Raw genomic sequence first — 16369 nt, forward strand, 5'->3', positions numbered from 1 at the left:
CAGGCTTGGCCGTGGACGTGCACATGGCCTTCTCCAGGTCCAGTGGCGGCCGGGTCAGGCTTGGTTGTGGATTTGGTGCCACAGGGCATGTGGCTCCTGCATCAAGGAGTCCGGGGGGCTTCTCTTCTGCACCCCAGTGAGGGTGGAGCGCAGGGACCCCGGCCCTCCGTCAACCTTTATCTGGACCAGGCGTCTGATTATCGCTCCCGGAACTCCCGGGTCTGCTTCTTGTAGTGATCGTTGTTCCTGCTGCTCCCCTCCCTCCACGCTGGGGTCTTGGTGGGTCAGCAGCAGGGCATCCGTCCCTCCCGCCCGCCCAGCCTCGATGGTGCTCTTCTAGAGCCTTGTCCTGTCCCACCCATGTCTGTTTTATCCGCTGATTTCTTAACAACCATCTGGAGATTCCCGCCCCCCGCCGAGTCGCTGGTCGGCAGAATTTCACTAAACGCCCTTTTCTTTCCTCTCTCTGCACCATCGCAGAGCTTTGCTGGTTGTTCTCTGAGCTTAAAAGGCAGGCCGACCAGGACGGGGCCAGAGGGGGCCGCGCATGGCCAGAGACCAACGGTCCCCTAACGCAGGACCTGTGAGACTCGGGGCGTCCTCGTCGGGGGACGAGGTCTGCAGCTGGAGGGGTGCTTTCAGCACTCCATTAGGCAGGAACGTGCTTGCTTTCGGGAGGTGTGTGCGCGCATATGTGAGTGTGTGAGTGTGTGCGAGTGACTGGAAACACAAGGGGAGGCCTGGGGTGGGTATTTGTCACGTCACTTTTTTGGCTGCCTGTCACAGAACGGCCCTTCTGTTTTGGAGGACCCCCCCTTTGTTGGTCTTGGTGGGGGCTGGGATTTTGAGCCGCACAGCCTCAGGGCAGTTAGAGCACTAATGAGAGAGGGGGTTCGGGCGTCCAGGGGAGCCGCCCGGCTACCGGAATTTCTACAGTGCCCTCTGCACTCACACCAGATGTCCTGCCTCGAGTACTGACACCTGTGAGCACAGTGTCCCTGGAAGTGTGAGATTTCTGCCTAAGAGACGGAGGTTCCCAGTGGACCACATGCAGCCACAGGGGCCCTTGAAAGCAGAGCGCTCCCCTGCCGGAGGGAAGGGGAGGTCGGAAGCCCTCAGCACAAGGACGGGCATGCCCTCGCTGCCTTGGAGGCGAGGGCCTCTCACGCGAAGGAGAGGACGTGGTCTTAGGGAGCATAGGACTGTCGCCGCTGACGGCCGGCAAGGAGGGGACCCTCGGTCCCACAGCTGCACGGACCCGTGTTCCTCCCACAGCCCAGCCAAGCCTGGAAAGGGTGCCCCCCAAGCCTGCAGCACGTGGGGAGCCCAGCCCGGCTCAGCCCTGGGCTCTGACCTCGTGAGACCGGGCAGAGCGTCCAGTCAAGCCTGCCCCGTGGCTTCTCCGATCTGACCTCTTCCCAGCCTGTCCCCACGGGGTCTGTGAGGGACCCCGATCCGTCTGTCTGCTGAAAAGGAGCCTGTGTATCTGGGCCGGCCCCCCTCCCCTCCCTCCACGATGTGGCAGAAGACACCTCACATCCTCCTTGTAAGGCTCATGTTTGGGCCGGCTGAGCCTCTGTGGGCACACAGGTGGCGGGATGGGCGGTTCCAACGGTGTCAGTCGTCCTGGAGCTGCAGAGGGCCCCCCGAGGGTCCACTTGCACCCAGGCGGCCGTGGAGAACATCTGCTTCAGTTGGGCGCTAAAGCGCGGGGCCTCCCTGGGAGCGTCTGAAGACACTGGGCTCCTGGGGCTGGCAGCCAGGGGCTCTGGGAAGCAGAGGGGACCGTGAGAATGCTCTAGAATGCACTGGGATGAGGCAGGATGCCTGGTCTTTATGGGGAGTGGGGTGAAGGGAGGCGGCTCCCTCTGGGGCTGTAGGGGTGCCTGCAACTCTTCAGGCTCCCCCCTCCCTCTGTGTGGCCAGCCAGCCCCAAAGTCCCTGCCCTAGAGAATCAGCCTGGGCTGTTGGTCCAGGGGTCCCAGCAGCCGGGGGCAGGCAAAGCCATCGGGGAATGGGAAGGGGCCGTGCCCTGTGGCCTGTGAGCCAGCCTGAGTACCTGGCCTCCTCCACCTGCTGCTGGCCTCTGCCTCTTGGGGGGTGGGGAGGGGGTGGCAGGCAGGGGCCTACCTCCGGTTCAGGGTGTATTTGCCCCTGCGGTCCAAGCTGCTGCCAGAGCGAATGGAGAACCAGAGAAAGGCACTGAGCAGCATCGCATACACCTGGGAGGGAGGAGGCGCCAGCATCAGCTCCAGAGGCTCCAGGGGAGGGGTGCCCTACTCCTAGGAGGGTATGGGCTGCAGGGCTCCAGGGGAGGGGTGCCCTACTCCTAGGAGGGTATGGGCTGCAGGGCTCCAGGGGAGGGGTGCCCTACTCCTTAGGAGGGTATGGGCTGCAGGTCTCCCAGCTGTCTCGGGAAGGTGGTGAGGCAGGTACTGTCACCTCCCAGACGGCCTCCCTGGGGTCAGCAGCCTCCTGCCTGGCTGCCAGTGCACGGGGAGCCCTGGCGTTCCCCGAGGCCAAAGACGCTGGCCTTCCATTGGGGTGGGGGATCTGCAGGTGGAAGGGCAGGAGGTGGGGAAGGGGTGCGGAGGGAGGGTGAGAGTACCATGGCGGCGAGGCCGATGCCAGTCAGGATGGAGACGATGTGTCCGTACGTCCTCAGGGAGCTCCCGATCCCCACCAGGCAGTCCTGAGCAGAGGGCACCCGCATGGCACCCACCCTGGCTGTCCCTCCCTGCCCAGGGTGAGGCCCTCTCGTGCCCACCTGGGCCAAGTGCTAGGGTGAGGGGAAGTCAGTGGGGGCTGGGGTGGTACACCCCACCGTCCCAGAGCTCTGGGGAAAGGCATCACACACAGGCGGAAACCAGAGGGACGAGTAGGTCTCCATGGGGACGGAAGGCCACTGCCCCGGGTCCAGCGTGTGCCTTTCTTAGGCGTCCGCTGAGCTGCCTGGGTTGGGGCACGGGGCGGGCTCCCCCGGGCACGCTGGGTTTCCCTTGCTCCCTGGCCCAGGGTGAGAGGAGGGCAGAGACAGAGCTGCTGGAGGGGTGTGGGGTCCCGGGCTGTCCCAGCCTCCTGCTCCCTCCCCGGCTCTAATGGGTCCCCAGGGCCTGGCACCCGCAGAGGCTCTCTCTCCAGGAAAAGGGAGGTGACAGTCCCATCTCTGAACCACTCAGATGGTGGCATTCGATTTGGGGGAAGACAGCATTTGGGGCAGGCCCAGTGGGACGTGTGGGATGCTCTCCTGAAGGCTGGGATGGGGAGGGAGAGGAGGCTAGCCTGGCGTCTGTCTATGCATCCGTCTGTCCACTGTTACTGGACAGGGTCTGGGCCCTCCAGCCTCCCTGCTGCCACCTGGGCCTCTGCTGCAGCTGGAGTCCTGTCCCTGCTCACACGTGGGCCACAGGACTGACCGTCTGGCCTGGAGGTTGGGACCTCGGGCTCCAGGGGCAGCTGGAAATGGTCCCAGGAGCCCTGGGCCACAATGCTGCAGCCTGGCCGGGGTGCCCCGTGGGAAAATGTCCCCTGATCAACCCCTACTCCCCGTGTGGCCACACTTCCGGCTGGTAGGCAGCCTGGGGGCCTGATCACCATCCAGGACACCATCCCAGCCCCTCCCACACCTCCCCCAGGGTGGCTCCAGCGTCCATGCCCACCCTCTGTGGCCTTTACGGTGGGGATCCCCCATTCTGGAAGGCCGCAAAGCAGTCCCTCAGCCCGCTTTGCAGATGGGCACCTGAGGCCTCTCCCTGGGAGGCCTGCACTCTTGGCCCCCTTCCAGGCTTGCTGGGCCCTCCCCCACCCTCACCCTTCCTGTGCGCGCCTCCCTCTGGGGCCAGGGGCTGGTTGGCTCCCTCCCTTGCTGGGCCTGGAGCCATTTGCATCCTCCTGTCCGGTTGTTGGAGGGTGGCCAGGAGCCTCTCGCCCAGAGATAGGGGTGGGTTTGTTTCCTGGACAGCGGGGGAGGGGAGCCGGGAGGGGGGAGGGCGGGTGGGTGGGGGAGGGCTGATGGGGTAGCTGGAGGAGGTGCCAGGCCCCTCTCTGGGCCAGGCCGAGGGGAAGAGGGGACTTCCCTGCCTCTGCCTGCCAAGGACCCTCCCTCTCCCTTCCATGGAATGTCCTTCCGGCTCCTTCCCGAGGAGCCCCCTCCAGACCAATGTCTGCCTTCCACCCCCCTGCGCTTCTGGAGGCTTCCGAGGGCAGGCCTGGCCTCGGGGAGCCCCAGGCTGGAGCTGCGTGAGGGGGTGAAGGAGCGAAGGAACGGAGCCCAGGGCCAAGTCCAGCCCTCACTGCCGCCTCCAGGAGCCCTGCAGCGGGTAGCTGGGGTTTGGGGGAGGCGCGGGGAGGGACAGTGCAGGGTCCGGGCCTCTCCTCCTCACCTGTCTGGCTGCCTGCTCTCCCCGACACAGGCTGGCCTCCGCGTCCCCCAGGAGGCTGAAAGGAGAGCTCTTGCCACAGCACAGGAACTGCAAGAACGTACGAGTGACGGGTTTGCAAGGTGGGCAAACGGGGGAAAAGTATAGGAGGCCACCGGCGGGGCCGTCCAGCAGCGCTGCCCCGAGAAGCCAGGGCCACAGGCTGCGTGAGGGGGGGTGGCAGGCACCGGGCAGCCCGGCCCTCCCAGCCCCACGGCTTCCCCATAAAAGGAGGGCCCATAACTGTCCACCGCCTGCTGTCGCCACAGCCGCCGGCCGCCCGCCTCCCGGGCTGTGACCCTGTGGCCACGGGGCCTTGCTTCGTGCTGTGCTGTCACCGACCTGAAGTTCTTAATCAGTTTTGGACAAGAAAACTTTTCATTTTGGCTTGGCCCCCAAATTAGGCAGCCAGCCCTGCCCAGGTCAGAGGGAGAAGACAAGAGGTCTTCGTGCCCCCTCCCCACTACCGAGAGGGTGTCAGTGGCCTGTGTCCTGGGACCCCTGCTCAGCATCTGGCCTGAGGCCAGCTGACTCTGGGGGGAGGCCACCCCATACCCGTTTTCTGGGTTACGGTCCACCCGGGGAAGCTGAATGTCCTGGAGCCGCCCGGCGAGGGGGAGGCCACCCCCAGGGCACCCAACGCTCACCGTGTCCTGAATGGCCAGGAGCTGCTGCCGCGGGGTGCTGGACAGGCTCCTCACTGCCCGGTCATACAGCAGGTCGTAGGTGTCCAGCATAGCATCCTCCACCTGCACCGAGAGCATCGTGGGAAGACCTCCGAGCTGCTGAAGCCCCTCCCTACAGATGCGGCTCCCCAGGGGCGGGGCTGGCCCACATGGGCCACCCCCCTCCTTCCACCGGGCAGAGCCTGGGTCTCCTGCGAGGCTGATCACCACAGCTCCCCAGACTTCGGCTGTGCGGGCCCCTCCCAATAAGAATGACCATTACTGCCCCAGGCCCGTGCTGGGGCCAGGTTCCTGGGCGACACGTCAGAGACCCGAGCCTGCGGCCCGCCCCAGCTCTGGTCTTCTGGGGTATGGAGGGCCTAGCTGAGGGAACGGTCCACCCCCATCTGTCGATCTGGGTCTGGGTGGGATGGGGAAAGCCAAGAGCCGGGCCTGGGTGGAGAAGGCTGGGAGGAGCCTCCTGCCAGGAGTTCAGCTCCCCAGTGATGGTCTAAGTGTCTCCCTAGAACCACCTGGTGGGTTCCAGAAACCCCGGACAGCTGGGCTCCAGGCAAGGCCTTTGACCAAAGGAGCCATGGGCATCCAGGGCCAGCTCTGGGCAAACAAGGTGGATCATGGGGAAGGACGGCATTGATGGGGGCTGGCAGGGCTCTCCATTCACTTTGTATCCCGGCATCACTCAGACCTCATGGCCTCCACCCTCCTAAGCACCTCCTTCCGCCTTTGCTCATGCTGCTCCCCCAAACCTAAATGCCCACCCTTGCCAAGTTAGTCCCCCAAAGACGAACTGGAATCTCACCTCCTCCAGGAAGGCTTCCCTGACTGCTCTGGACTCAACAGTCTCCTGGCATAGACCAGGCTTCTTTGCGCCCCCCTTGCCCTCTGATGCCTCCTGTCCTCCTCTCTTCTCAGAGACCCTGAGCACTCACTCCCTTACCCCTTTTCTCACCTGGGACACAATAATGGCTGCTCAGGGCTGCCCTCAAGGGCTGGGGGTGAACCGATGCCCATGCCTGCTCTGGCCACTCATGTGGGGGTGGCAGTCCTGCTGGCAGCTTGGGAGACCGGGGTAGGTGGGCCACAGAGGCTGTCTTGGCAAGCCGTGTCCAAGGCCGCCATGCCTCAACAGGACCCAGAGGCACTTTCATCCCAAACCCCACCCCCACTCCTGGCCCTAATTGACCCTCCCATGAGACATTGCACTGCACACCATCCCAAACTGGGTCAGCTGGTTTCTAGCCAACCCTCTGGGAGGTGGGCAGTGCCCTGGGCTGGAGAGCAGGCGTCAGGCTGGCCACCGTGGCTGCGGGGCCCGGCTCGGGGCCCTCTCTCTGCCTGTTTCCTCAAGTTTGAAAAGAAACTGAGACCACGAAGGCTCCGTGTCCTCGTGGGAGGGGTTCCGGGGAGGCTGGGGGCCGAGTGGAGGGGGCCTGGGGTCAGGGGGCAAGAGGCTGAGACAAGGAGGCCGGCTCACACCACCATGCTGGTTCCATCCCCCCACGAGGGCCCTGCGCCCTGAGGCCAGCTCTCACTACCGGAACCTTGGCATAGGAACAACGTGCTGCCTTGGGGTCAGTCCCCACCACCCAGAAGCTGGGGACACGGCGCCTGCTGCAGGCAGAAAAACAGGTCCTGCAAAGCCACGTCCCTCACCCAAGACCCCCCGGGCCTGGCAGTGGGGCCCAGGCTGGACTTGTCCCACAGGCCTGGACACCTGTCTCCCCATTACCGGGCTTGGGGGTGCTCTAGGAGCCTGAGGCCGTGTTTCTCCAGGAGAAAACTGGGGTGGACCAGGGGCTGTGGGAGGCCACCAGGCCCTGCCACCTCTGCGTCCCCTGCCAGGGTCCCCCTTCCTTAAGCCTGACTTCCAGGACTCCGGGGGTGCCCCCCAGGATGGATTTGGAGCAACAGAGGTGGAGAGTGGCAGCTGGAAAACGCTGCGAGGGGCGGGGGCACCCCCTCACCGCCCCCCAGGGAGTGCGGCCTGGTTTGAGGCCACGGAAGAACGTGGCCGATCCCTTCCGACTCCGTTCTCTGGCTTCCCGTCAGTAGGGCTGCCCCAGGCCACTGTCAGGAACCCATATTTCAGGATATCATAGGGCAGATTGTCCAGAGAGATGCAGGGGGACAGCGGGGGTGAACGGGTTGGCCCTTGGGCTCTCTCTGGTCACCCGGTTGCCAGCAGGACCCTGGGGAACAAAGGAGCCTGGGGCTGGGATCTATCTGGGCTGGGAGGGTCCCCAGGCTCAGGTTCCTGGGAGAGGCCCAGGGTGGAAGACACCCCCTCACGGCAGCCCAGACACCTCCGCCCTAGTCCCACTGAGCCCTTCACACGCACTGTTCCTGTGGCATGGCAGCCCCTGGCGGGTCTCTGAGCCCCCCACCGGGGTGAAGGCAGCTGGTCACCTGAGGGTACCGGGCGGGGCTGAGCCCAGACAGAGAAGCCAGAGGTCCCGCACCCAGGCCACTTTTGTGCCGTCAGGGCCTGGACACACACAGGCCGTATGGGGAGGCAGATGGAGCCCGCCAGGCCTCGGGCCCCGGGAGGAGGAGTCCCCAGCCCCCATCTGCAAAAGCTGCAAAGCCCCAAGAACTGAACCCTGAGAGCCAGTCGGAGCCTGGACCGGATCAGGATGATTTTGCAGGGGATGGCGGTGGAGGGGGGGCGGGGGAGGCGGGGTAGGGACAGAGAAGAGGCCCAGCTGGGAGCTGTCTGACTTCAATCCCCCCTTCTCAGAGGGGGACCCAGCTGGCCCGTGGCCTGTGGCCCCTACACGGCCCCTCCGCTACAGAACCCAGGATCGGGGACTCCAGCTATAAACACAGTGTGTCAGAGAGGAGCGGACGGGCTGCAGCCGTCCCAGGGGAGCCACAGGGGGCTCCAGGGCACCCTGGCAGCCATCTCAGCCGGGCCCACTCACACTGTGACCCAGACCTGCAATGGGCCCGATCTGTAGCCGGGAAACACGAGCCTGAAATGCCAGGCTGGCTCTCCTTGGGCAAGCCTGCTGGCCAGCCCCACTTGAGGGCCCAGGGCACCTTGCACAGGTGCCAACCCCCTCCAAGAGCCTCGCAGCCAGAGGAAATGTCACAGGGGAGTTACCCCAAATGGTGCCAGGGTGGCGGTGGGCTGTCGGGAAATCCTTGGACAGGGAAGGGAAAAGAGGCATTGGCTCAGGGCCCTGGGTGGTGGTCTGGATCCTCCTGGATCCCCCTGCCCCGGTTCTGCCTGTGTGACCTGGCTCCCTGCCCCCTGGGGCTGAGTACCCCCCTTTGCAGAACAAGGGCATGACCGCTGTGCTCGGCCTGGTGACTCAGCCTCACGGACGCCAAGGCGCATGGACGGGGAGAAGCGAGGCCCACTTCTGGGCACGCGAAGCCAGGACCAGAGAGGGTCATCACACATCGTACGCGGTACGACCGGGCCCAATGTCCTGAACCCCTGCCCTCTGCAAGCCTCTGCTCCCGCATGACCATTGTGGGGGGCGGCGGTGCAGGCGACAGAGAGGCTGGGCCGCTGGGGACTGAGAAGCACAGGGAAGAAAGCACCTGTCACTTGCTGCTCGAGCAGCGCAGAAGCAGAGGACATTCCGGCAGCCTGGTCTTGGTTTTCCTGGGCCGGTCCTTGCAGAGCACATGGAGAAACTGAGGCCCAGGTTGAGGAGGGACTGCTGGGGATCACGGAAAGTCAAGGCAGACAGGGTCTACGCAGCAGAGCTCTCCTGTCCCTCTCTGCGGTCCCACCTGCTGGCCCCTTGGCTTCCGGGCCGCCCCGGGGGTCTTGCCTGGGTCTGCGCTCTCACGGGATCTTGTCCACGGCTGGGGACGGGGGAAGGCCTGTCCCTCACCCCTTTGGCCTCAGCCAGGGAGCAGCTGGGCTAGGGTCTGGCCCCTACACGCGATCCTGCCCGGGCCCTCTCTCCGAGCCTCTTGGGTTCCTCTGCCCGGACAGGGGGTCTGGCCTTGACCCCCAGCCCTGGTCTGGGAGGGGGCCGGCTCCACACATGCACTGGCCAGCCCCGTCCCCCAGGCAGGCTCTCAGCTTCATCTCAGGGCCTGAATTCAGACAGAAATTCTGGAGGGCCAGGCTGGGTCAGTGCCCAGGCCTGCGGGCTTCGAGCCCTGCTCGTGTATGTGCTCTGGGGGCTGTGGCCCTCGTGACTGAGTTAGCCCAGAGCTAGGGCCTCCCCTGACCCCCAAAGTGGGATGAGGGCCCCCTCACACCAAGTCCATGGACACCCTGCTGAGCCAGCAAGCACTCAGAGAACATCAGCTGAGCGGATGGATGGATGGATGGACAGATGAAGGAAGGGAGGACAGCACCACCTTCTGCGGGGTGGGGGGCATCCCCACCATGACCATGGGCATTACTACCCCAGTCACCACCAATACGGAAGCCCTGGGAAGAGCCTACATGGGGGCGGGACCAGGAGGACAGCCAGCCCCCCCACGCCGCAGGGCCGCTCCTGCCCCAGGACTGAAGGGCGGCTGTCCTCCTGGGGACGAGGCCTGGACGCTGGCAGGGCCCAGTCAGGAGCGCAGTCCTTCTGGGCCAGCTTCCGGAGCACTGACCCCTGTAATCAATCCCTCGGGTGGGTGGGGACCCTCCTCTCTGGGTGCTTCATCCCCTTTCCAGCTCCAGGACCCTCTCAGGGCCCAGCAGAGGGCAGGGCTGAGGGGCCTGGGGTGAGGAGGGCGGAGGCCTGCATCTGCTCCGGCTTCCCTGGGAGCTCCGGCCCCAGCCCGGCCCTGAAGAGACCCAGCCCTGTGCCCCCCTTCAGGCAGAGGACGTTCCCCCCAGAACGGTCTCTCCCCAGTGGAGGGGCGACTCCCTGGCCCAGGTACCCTTGGCTGTGTGATGGGGGGCGCTCACCTGGGTGGGGCTGTGGAATCTCCAGAAGGCCGCCTGCGCCAGGGCTCCGAACACCAGGGCAAAGCACAGGAAGCCCTGAGGCAGAGGAGGCATGGGTCACGGGGTGCAGCCCGCGGGCCACCTGGTGAGCCATCCAGCGAGCCAGCTGCAGGCCGTGCCTGGGTCTTCCCCGCGGGCTGCTGCCCCCCCCCCCAAGGGGGAGACCGACTGTGGGCTGCGGGCACACTCTTCCCACCCCTTCTGGCCCATTTTGGGAACTCTCCCCCTATTGCCCATCCTGGTTCACAAGGGCACATCGATGGCTGAGCCAGGTCCCCTCCCCCCGGGAGGGAGGGAGTCCCCAGGATGATGAAAGCCTCTGCGCAGTGGGGCTGCTTGGGGGTGGGGGGAGGCCTGGGAGAAGAAGACACATCCCTTTCTAGGAGGGTCCAGGCGGACGCGGCATGGCTCTGGGGCTGCCCTCTGCCCTGGCCCGGGTGTGTGGGGGGGGCTGCAGGTTCCCAGCAGAGACCACCCGATGGCTTTTGCCTTCTGGGAGGGGCGCCAGAATCTACAGCTGGGGAGCTGGGGCAGGTGGGGCACCCCAAGGTAGGGTGAGCCCGTCTTCAGACCCTGTGCAGTCCCCTGACTTAGCCCCCGCGTACCCCGATATTGGAGATGGGAGTTCTCTGGGGGGGAACGTCTTTCCATCACCAGCACCCCCACAGTGCCCTTCTCTCTGGCGGTCGGGGGTTTGGAACTGTTGAGCCCCCCGCTTGCAGAAGCCAGGGATGATACGGACTCTGCCCCTGAGAAATGTACCTCACGTGCCCCAGGAGTCTTTCGTGGGCGGTTTCAAAGGGTCATCCCAGACTAGGAGCCCCAGCTTATATGCTGCCGTGGGTGGGGAGAACCCTGCCTAGAGCTTGGCCTGCTACCTGCGTGCTGCAGACCTGCAGACCTGGGTCTCCCACCGAGTCTCCTCCCAGAGCTCCGGGCAGCTCATGGGGCTGCTGGTCACACAGCCTCGGTGTCCAGAGGACCGACGTGTCTGCGTCACCTCCTCCCACAGGGCCAGATCTGTGGGAGCACCGCTGCCCTGGGCTCCGCGTCCCTGGCTGGGTGACACAGCACCCCTCCCTGGCCTGTCCACAGCCCGGGGCAGCCTGGGGCCGGGTTCTCCCCACCCAGGGACCTCCTCGTGAAGAGTGACACCCAGGAGAATCGATGACCAATGGAATGGAGAGAGCCCCCGAGACACCTACCAACACATGGATACTGGCTGGGCCGTGTCCCACCAGACGCCGGGAAAGAGCGGGCCACCCCCATCAGCCCCTGCTCCTGTGCTGGCACAGGGGCCTCAGGCTTTGCTCAGGGACAGGCAGCCCCTGCCTTCTCCTGATCCCTCCTGTCTGCCCAGGCGCCTGCGGGGCCTTGGTGTCTAGGACAGACTCCTCCCTCCCCCTCCTCCTCCTTCTCATCCCTCTCCCTCCTTCCCCTCCCCCTCCTCCTCCCTTCTTCCCTATCCTTCCTCCTTTCTCCTCTTCCTCCTCCTCCCTCTTCTCTTCCTCCCTGGCTGGCTGAGGGCCTCCTTCTCCATCTGGAAACCATCGCTCAACACTGTCTCCAGGCTGGAGGCCCTGAGCCAGCTCAGGGGACTAGCATTTTCCAGAAATCATTTCATTCCTCAGGAGAGAGCAAGTCCCCTCCCTACCTCCCCCCTCCCCCCTGCAGAGAGGGCCTTGGGCGAGGCCCACTTCTCCTCTGTCCCCAGGGCCTGCGCGGTGGAGGCCTGCTGGGTGCGGCTGGGCCCAGCCCCGCATTTTCTTGCTCCTTGTAAATAAAATACGTAAATAAATCAGCGGCTCCTGCTGGCTCTGCTCCGGCAGCCCTGCAGCCCGGCAAGCTGGTTCATTTCCTGCTCCGGAGGGCTGTGTGGGGCGAGGCCGGAGGAGGTGGGGGCAGGAAGGGGCGGGTGGGGGACAGCAGCCAGGCGCCCGGTGCTTTGGGAAGGGTCTTCCTGCCTGATGGTCCCTCGTATGTGCCGCTACACGTGTGCACACACACAGACGTGCCAGACACCACGGGCACGTGGACACGCACACGCGTGTGTGGGCAGCTCAGCAGCACGGGCCCCTGGGGGCCATGGGGCTGGGGACCAGGACGGGGTCTGGGTGCAGCAGGCGGCTCTCTCACGAGCGGTCCGCAGGCCGTCGGGTGGGGCTGGGGATGCAGAAGCCAGACCCCCACGGGCCAGCGCGGGGCCCCTGCAGCATCTGGGCAGGGAAGCACAGGGGCAGCTGGGGAGGCGGGCGCGGGAACCTGGCCTTGGGAGCACCTTCCGCCTCCTGGAGCTCCTGGCTTTGGCCCAGCACCATGGCGTCCCCTAGTGGCCATGCTGCCGCCCCAGTGCCAGCCTCTCTGGGCCTGGGCTGGCCCTGCACCCCTCTGGCAGGTTCCAAGCCTTAGGGCTCCGCTCTAGGCGGACGGTCCACCTGCCCCGTCAGCTCCCACTGGGCCTCCCCTCCCTCCCTGCCTCCAGGCCAGCGACAGACCGCACTGGTTTCTCCCACTGGGCTCTCGCCCACACTGCCAAGCCCACAAGCCGGTGGGGAGGGGGGGTCCCAGTTAGGGCTGGAGCTGCCGGCTCTCACGCTGGCCGCCCCGGGGGCTGCAGCTTTAGGAGGTGACTGTGTCCCCGCTCCTACAGATGTTTACGAACCAGGAGAACTTCCATGGACACTTGCTGACATAGGCTGGGCCTAGAGCCCTGCCTGCCCTGGGGGCCCAGAAGGCTGCCCTCCGTGAGCCCAGGGGCATGGGCTCTGGGGCTCGATGCCCCGTGAACCCCTCACGGGAGGGGTGGGGTCTGCAGGAGCAGAGGGCTGGAGGCAGGAGAGTGGAGGTCTGGTGGCTGGAAGGGACTGAGGGAGGCTGGGGGGTCCCGTAGAGCTGCCGGGAGACGGTGAGGTCAGGAAGCTGAGGGGACTAGGGTTTAGAAAGGCTCCGTCTCTGCCCGGCCCCAGTGACTCGTGCTCTCTGGTTCCTCTTGCAAATCGAAGAAGCTACGCTCCCACTCCCGGGGGGAGGCAAGAACCTTAGTCGCTCTCCGACTGTCGTCCTGGGCCCCTGGACACCTGCTACCATCTAGCAGGATCTGAATCCCGAGCGTGTCCCAGGACATCAGTGTCGAACAAACCTGGGCAGACGCTGGCATCAATGCCCACTGCTGTCGGTGATTTGTGGAGTAACCCCTAACGTCCACCTGTCACTCGCCTTCGATCAGACCCTTCTCTGGCTTCCTGAAGGAACATGTTTCCTGGACCCCTTTCCAATGTAACCCCCCAACCCCAAGTGACAGAGAGGCTCCCGGACACTCCGTCTGGGACTCTGTCCCTCACTCAAGCTGTTCAGTGAGCTCTCTGTTCACTTTTGATCCTGTGTGAAGCCAAGGACCCTCCTGGTTGGTCCTGTGGGACCCCCCCTGGGGCCTTGGGCCCAGCCTGCCTCCATCAACGGGACTCTGTCCCGAGCTGTGAGGAGTCCCAGAAGGCCCCAGGCAGGGAGGGCAGGTGCCAGGGGATGGCGGGGGTGCAGGTGCGGGAGCCCAGGGCACCAGTGAGCCCAGGTTCTGGTAGGAGAGGAGGGCCTGTGCCCAGAGTGGGCAGGACAGATGGGCCTCGGAGGAGGGGTTGGGCGGGCAGGCCAAGCGGTGGGACAGGCCCATGGGAACGAAGATGGGCCCAAGGGGACGAGCAGGAATGGGGGCAACAAGGGACCACTGTCCCTTGTGGGGCGAGGTAGAGCCTTCCCACAGCTGCAAAGGAGCAGTGCGGGCACAGCACAAGCCCGACAGGTGACCTGGCCAGTGGAGGGGCTTTCCCCACATCCCTGGCTCAGTAACAGGAAAGAGAAGCCGGTTCCCAGAGCCTCTGGTGCAGCAGAACCAGACCCTCCCTGTGCCTTTGCCAATGGCCCCCAGGCCTGGGAGGGCCGGCGTTGCCTTTCTGGCCCCCCGTGGATGAGGGGGTAAAGCGGGGCCTGGCAGAGTGGCCCTGGTTGGCCCCGGTGCACGGAGGTCCTTGCTGGCGCACATCCTTTAGGCCTCTGTTTCTGCGAGGACACTGTGGGGGGAGGCGGGCTCCCTGGGCTCTCCCCATCCTGCCGGCTCCTGATCCCATCCCAGAGGCTGGGGCACTGGGGGCAGGGAGAACTCACCCCAGCCATGAGTCCCCCGGCCTCCCTCACAGTGGCCGCAGCGCCCAGGACAGCACCCAGGGTCAGGAGCCCGGCCAGGCTGATGGCTGCATAGAAGGCTGGGTGGGGACAGAGAGGAGGAGGGTTAGGGGGGCCCCGGATAGGGGTCCCCAATGCACAGGCCTGCATCTGAAATCCACCCAAGGGTCCCCTCAGGGGTGGGCTTCTGGGAGCTTTCAGTACCCACCACCCACTCCCTCTCCTCCCAGTACTCGGAAGGCAGGAGGGAAGGAGGAGGCCAGAGGCCCTGCCCCCCACTTCTGCTTCCTGTCTGCCCGGAGATATCTCAGAAGCCATGAGGCATGTGCAGGGTGCTCGTTCTTATCAGGCCAGGCCCAAGACCCAGGCTTCCTGCTCCAGGATCCAACCTTCAGGGTAAAAACCCGGGGCCTAAGGGCCAGGAGGCGTGGGGCTGGGACCACAGCCTGACTCTCTGGGCCTCAGTTTCCCCCATAGCTGCCCTCCTTGCGTCCTGTGCTCTTGCCTGAGTGCAGCCGGGTCCAGGCCCCTTTGTTCCGGAGCAACCCGTCCAGGACACTGAGGCCCTCTAGATGCCACCTGACACTCCCTCCTGTCCCCAGGTTCCCAAGACCGGAGGTGGAAGCACGGGCTGGGGCCCAGACCCCCAGCTCTGCCCAGGGCAGAAGGACCCCAGGGTGGCCCTCTTTGGCCCCACGCCCTGCCTGACCCAGCCCGGCTCCACTAGGAGGCCCCCACCCGCCCAGCCCGGGATGCCTCCCCAACAGCCTTTGCACCTGAAGCCCCCTACCCGACAGGAGCCCCCTGACCTTACTTACCCCAGCGGTGCACGGCCTCATAGGGGGTCCTGTCTGAGGACGCGTGGCCGATGACAGCAAAGTGGGCCCCGAAGTAGGTGAGAGCAGCCAAGGTGGCCATAGACAGGCCCAGGAGCTGGGGGTGGGGCAGACCCAGAGTGGGGGGGTGCTGGACACACAATGGACAAGGCCCAGGAAGCAGGGTCTGGGTCTCCTGGGTCCCCTGGCCAACCTCCCTCCAGCTTCATCGTCTCACTTGAGACAGGCTCAGCTTTGGGACTTCTGGGTGTTTCTGTAGGGTGGTCTCAGGGAGGCCTTTTCCCAGACACCCAGCCACACACACAGATACACCAACAAACACACACACATACCCCACCCTCCCCCCATGCACACGCATTCATTGTGCAGCTTCTCCAAGGACCCAGAACCTTGGATCATTCTGTCTGCACGGCCCTACCAGCCCCCTCCCCCTGCCCCCTCCGACACCAGTTCACCAGCCACCCAGGTCCCGTGCTGCCTGGCGGGGCCCGCAGGGCATCCTGCCCAAACAGCCACCTGCCAGAGGTCCACCGCCAGGGTCCCAGGTGCATGTCCTGGGGGCAGGATGGGGACAGCAGGGTTGCGTGTGTGTGGGGACCACAGCACTAGAGGTCCCCTGACACGGCCCCCCACCCCACAACACCCCTCCCGCCCGACCAGCCTGTTACCAAGACAAAGAAGCTAGTGACCAGCATCTGGCATTTGGCCACCCTGACCCGACTCCAGGGCCCCATGGTGGCCATCTCTCCTCCCTTCTCCTCTGCCCTCCTCTCCCCGCCCCTCCCCGCCCTCCCCGCCCACTGCGGTTTCCAGCTGGGTGGGGGCCTCAGGCCACAGCTGCCTGCCCAGGAGGTAGGCTGCTCTCTCTTCGTCAACACCCCCAGAGAGCGGAGCCCCTGGCTGCCCCTGAAGACACGGAAGACGGGCAGGAAGGTAGGGGAGGGGCAGCGAGGCCAGCTCCTGCCACCCCTGCTGTCCCCAGCCCTGGCCCAAGGCACCAGGACTTCTGACGGTAGGAGCCCTCTCCCCGAAGGGCGTGGCCTGGTTCTTGGTGTGGCCGCAGAGCACGTCCTGGGAGGATGTGGGAAGAGGTGGTGAGTAGAGGCGAAGTGGCCAGATAGGGGGTGAGCTTCTTGTCCTGGGAGTATGCAAGCAGAATCCTGCCGAAAGCTTGATCCTTGGGGGAATCTGGGAGACAGGATCGAATCTGAACATCATTATTGAGGCATCATCCTAGGAAACACCATCCGAAATGTTCTGTGACGGCGACATTTTGGAAAGGTGATTCAGAGCAGAGCTGGCTGGGGGGGGGGGGGCAGGATGGGCTGGAGCCCTGGTGCC

The 16369-nt window shown here is 65.2% G+C and overlaps 1 protein-coding gene across 3 annotated transcripts; it reads right to left on the reverse strand.

The window, feature by feature from the left end:
- Positions 1 to 1540: 1540 nt before the first annotated feature.
- TSPAN32 (tetraspanin 32) lies at positions 1541 to 15852 on the reverse strand. 3 transcript variants are annotated; one of them, XM_040639636.1, is made up of 9 exons: positions 15697 to 15852; positions 15011 to 15125; positions 14175 to 14272; positions 9978 to 10052; positions 5066 to 5167; positions 4383 to 4469; positions 2609 to 2692; positions 2131 to 2222; positions 1541 to 1768 (listed from the first exon to the last, which is right to left on the reverse strand). In XM_040639636.1, the coding sequence occupies exons 1-9, from the start codon at positions 15769 to 15771 to the stop codon at positions 1702 to 1704; spliced, it is 795 nt and encodes a 264-aa protein (XP_040495570.1). In that variant the 5' UTR covers positions 15772 to 15852; the 3' UTR covers positions 1541 to 1701. The 3 variants fall into 3 exon arrangements, with proteins under 3 accessions (XP_040495570.1, XP_040495572.1, XP_040495571.1); XM_040639638.1 differs by lacking the exon at positions 2609 to 2692; XM_040639637.1 differs by lacking the exon at positions 2131 to 2222.
- Positions 15853 to 16369: the final 517 nt, after the last annotated feature.

This window comes from Ursus maritimus, unplaced genomic scaffold (genome assembly GCF_017311325.1).
Source record: "Ursus maritimus isolate PB19 unplaced genomic scaffold, ASM1731132v1 scaffold_23, whole genome shotgun sequence".
Lineage (NCBI taxonomy): Eukaryota > Metazoa > Chordata > Mammalia > Carnivora > Ursidae > Ursus > Ursus maritimus.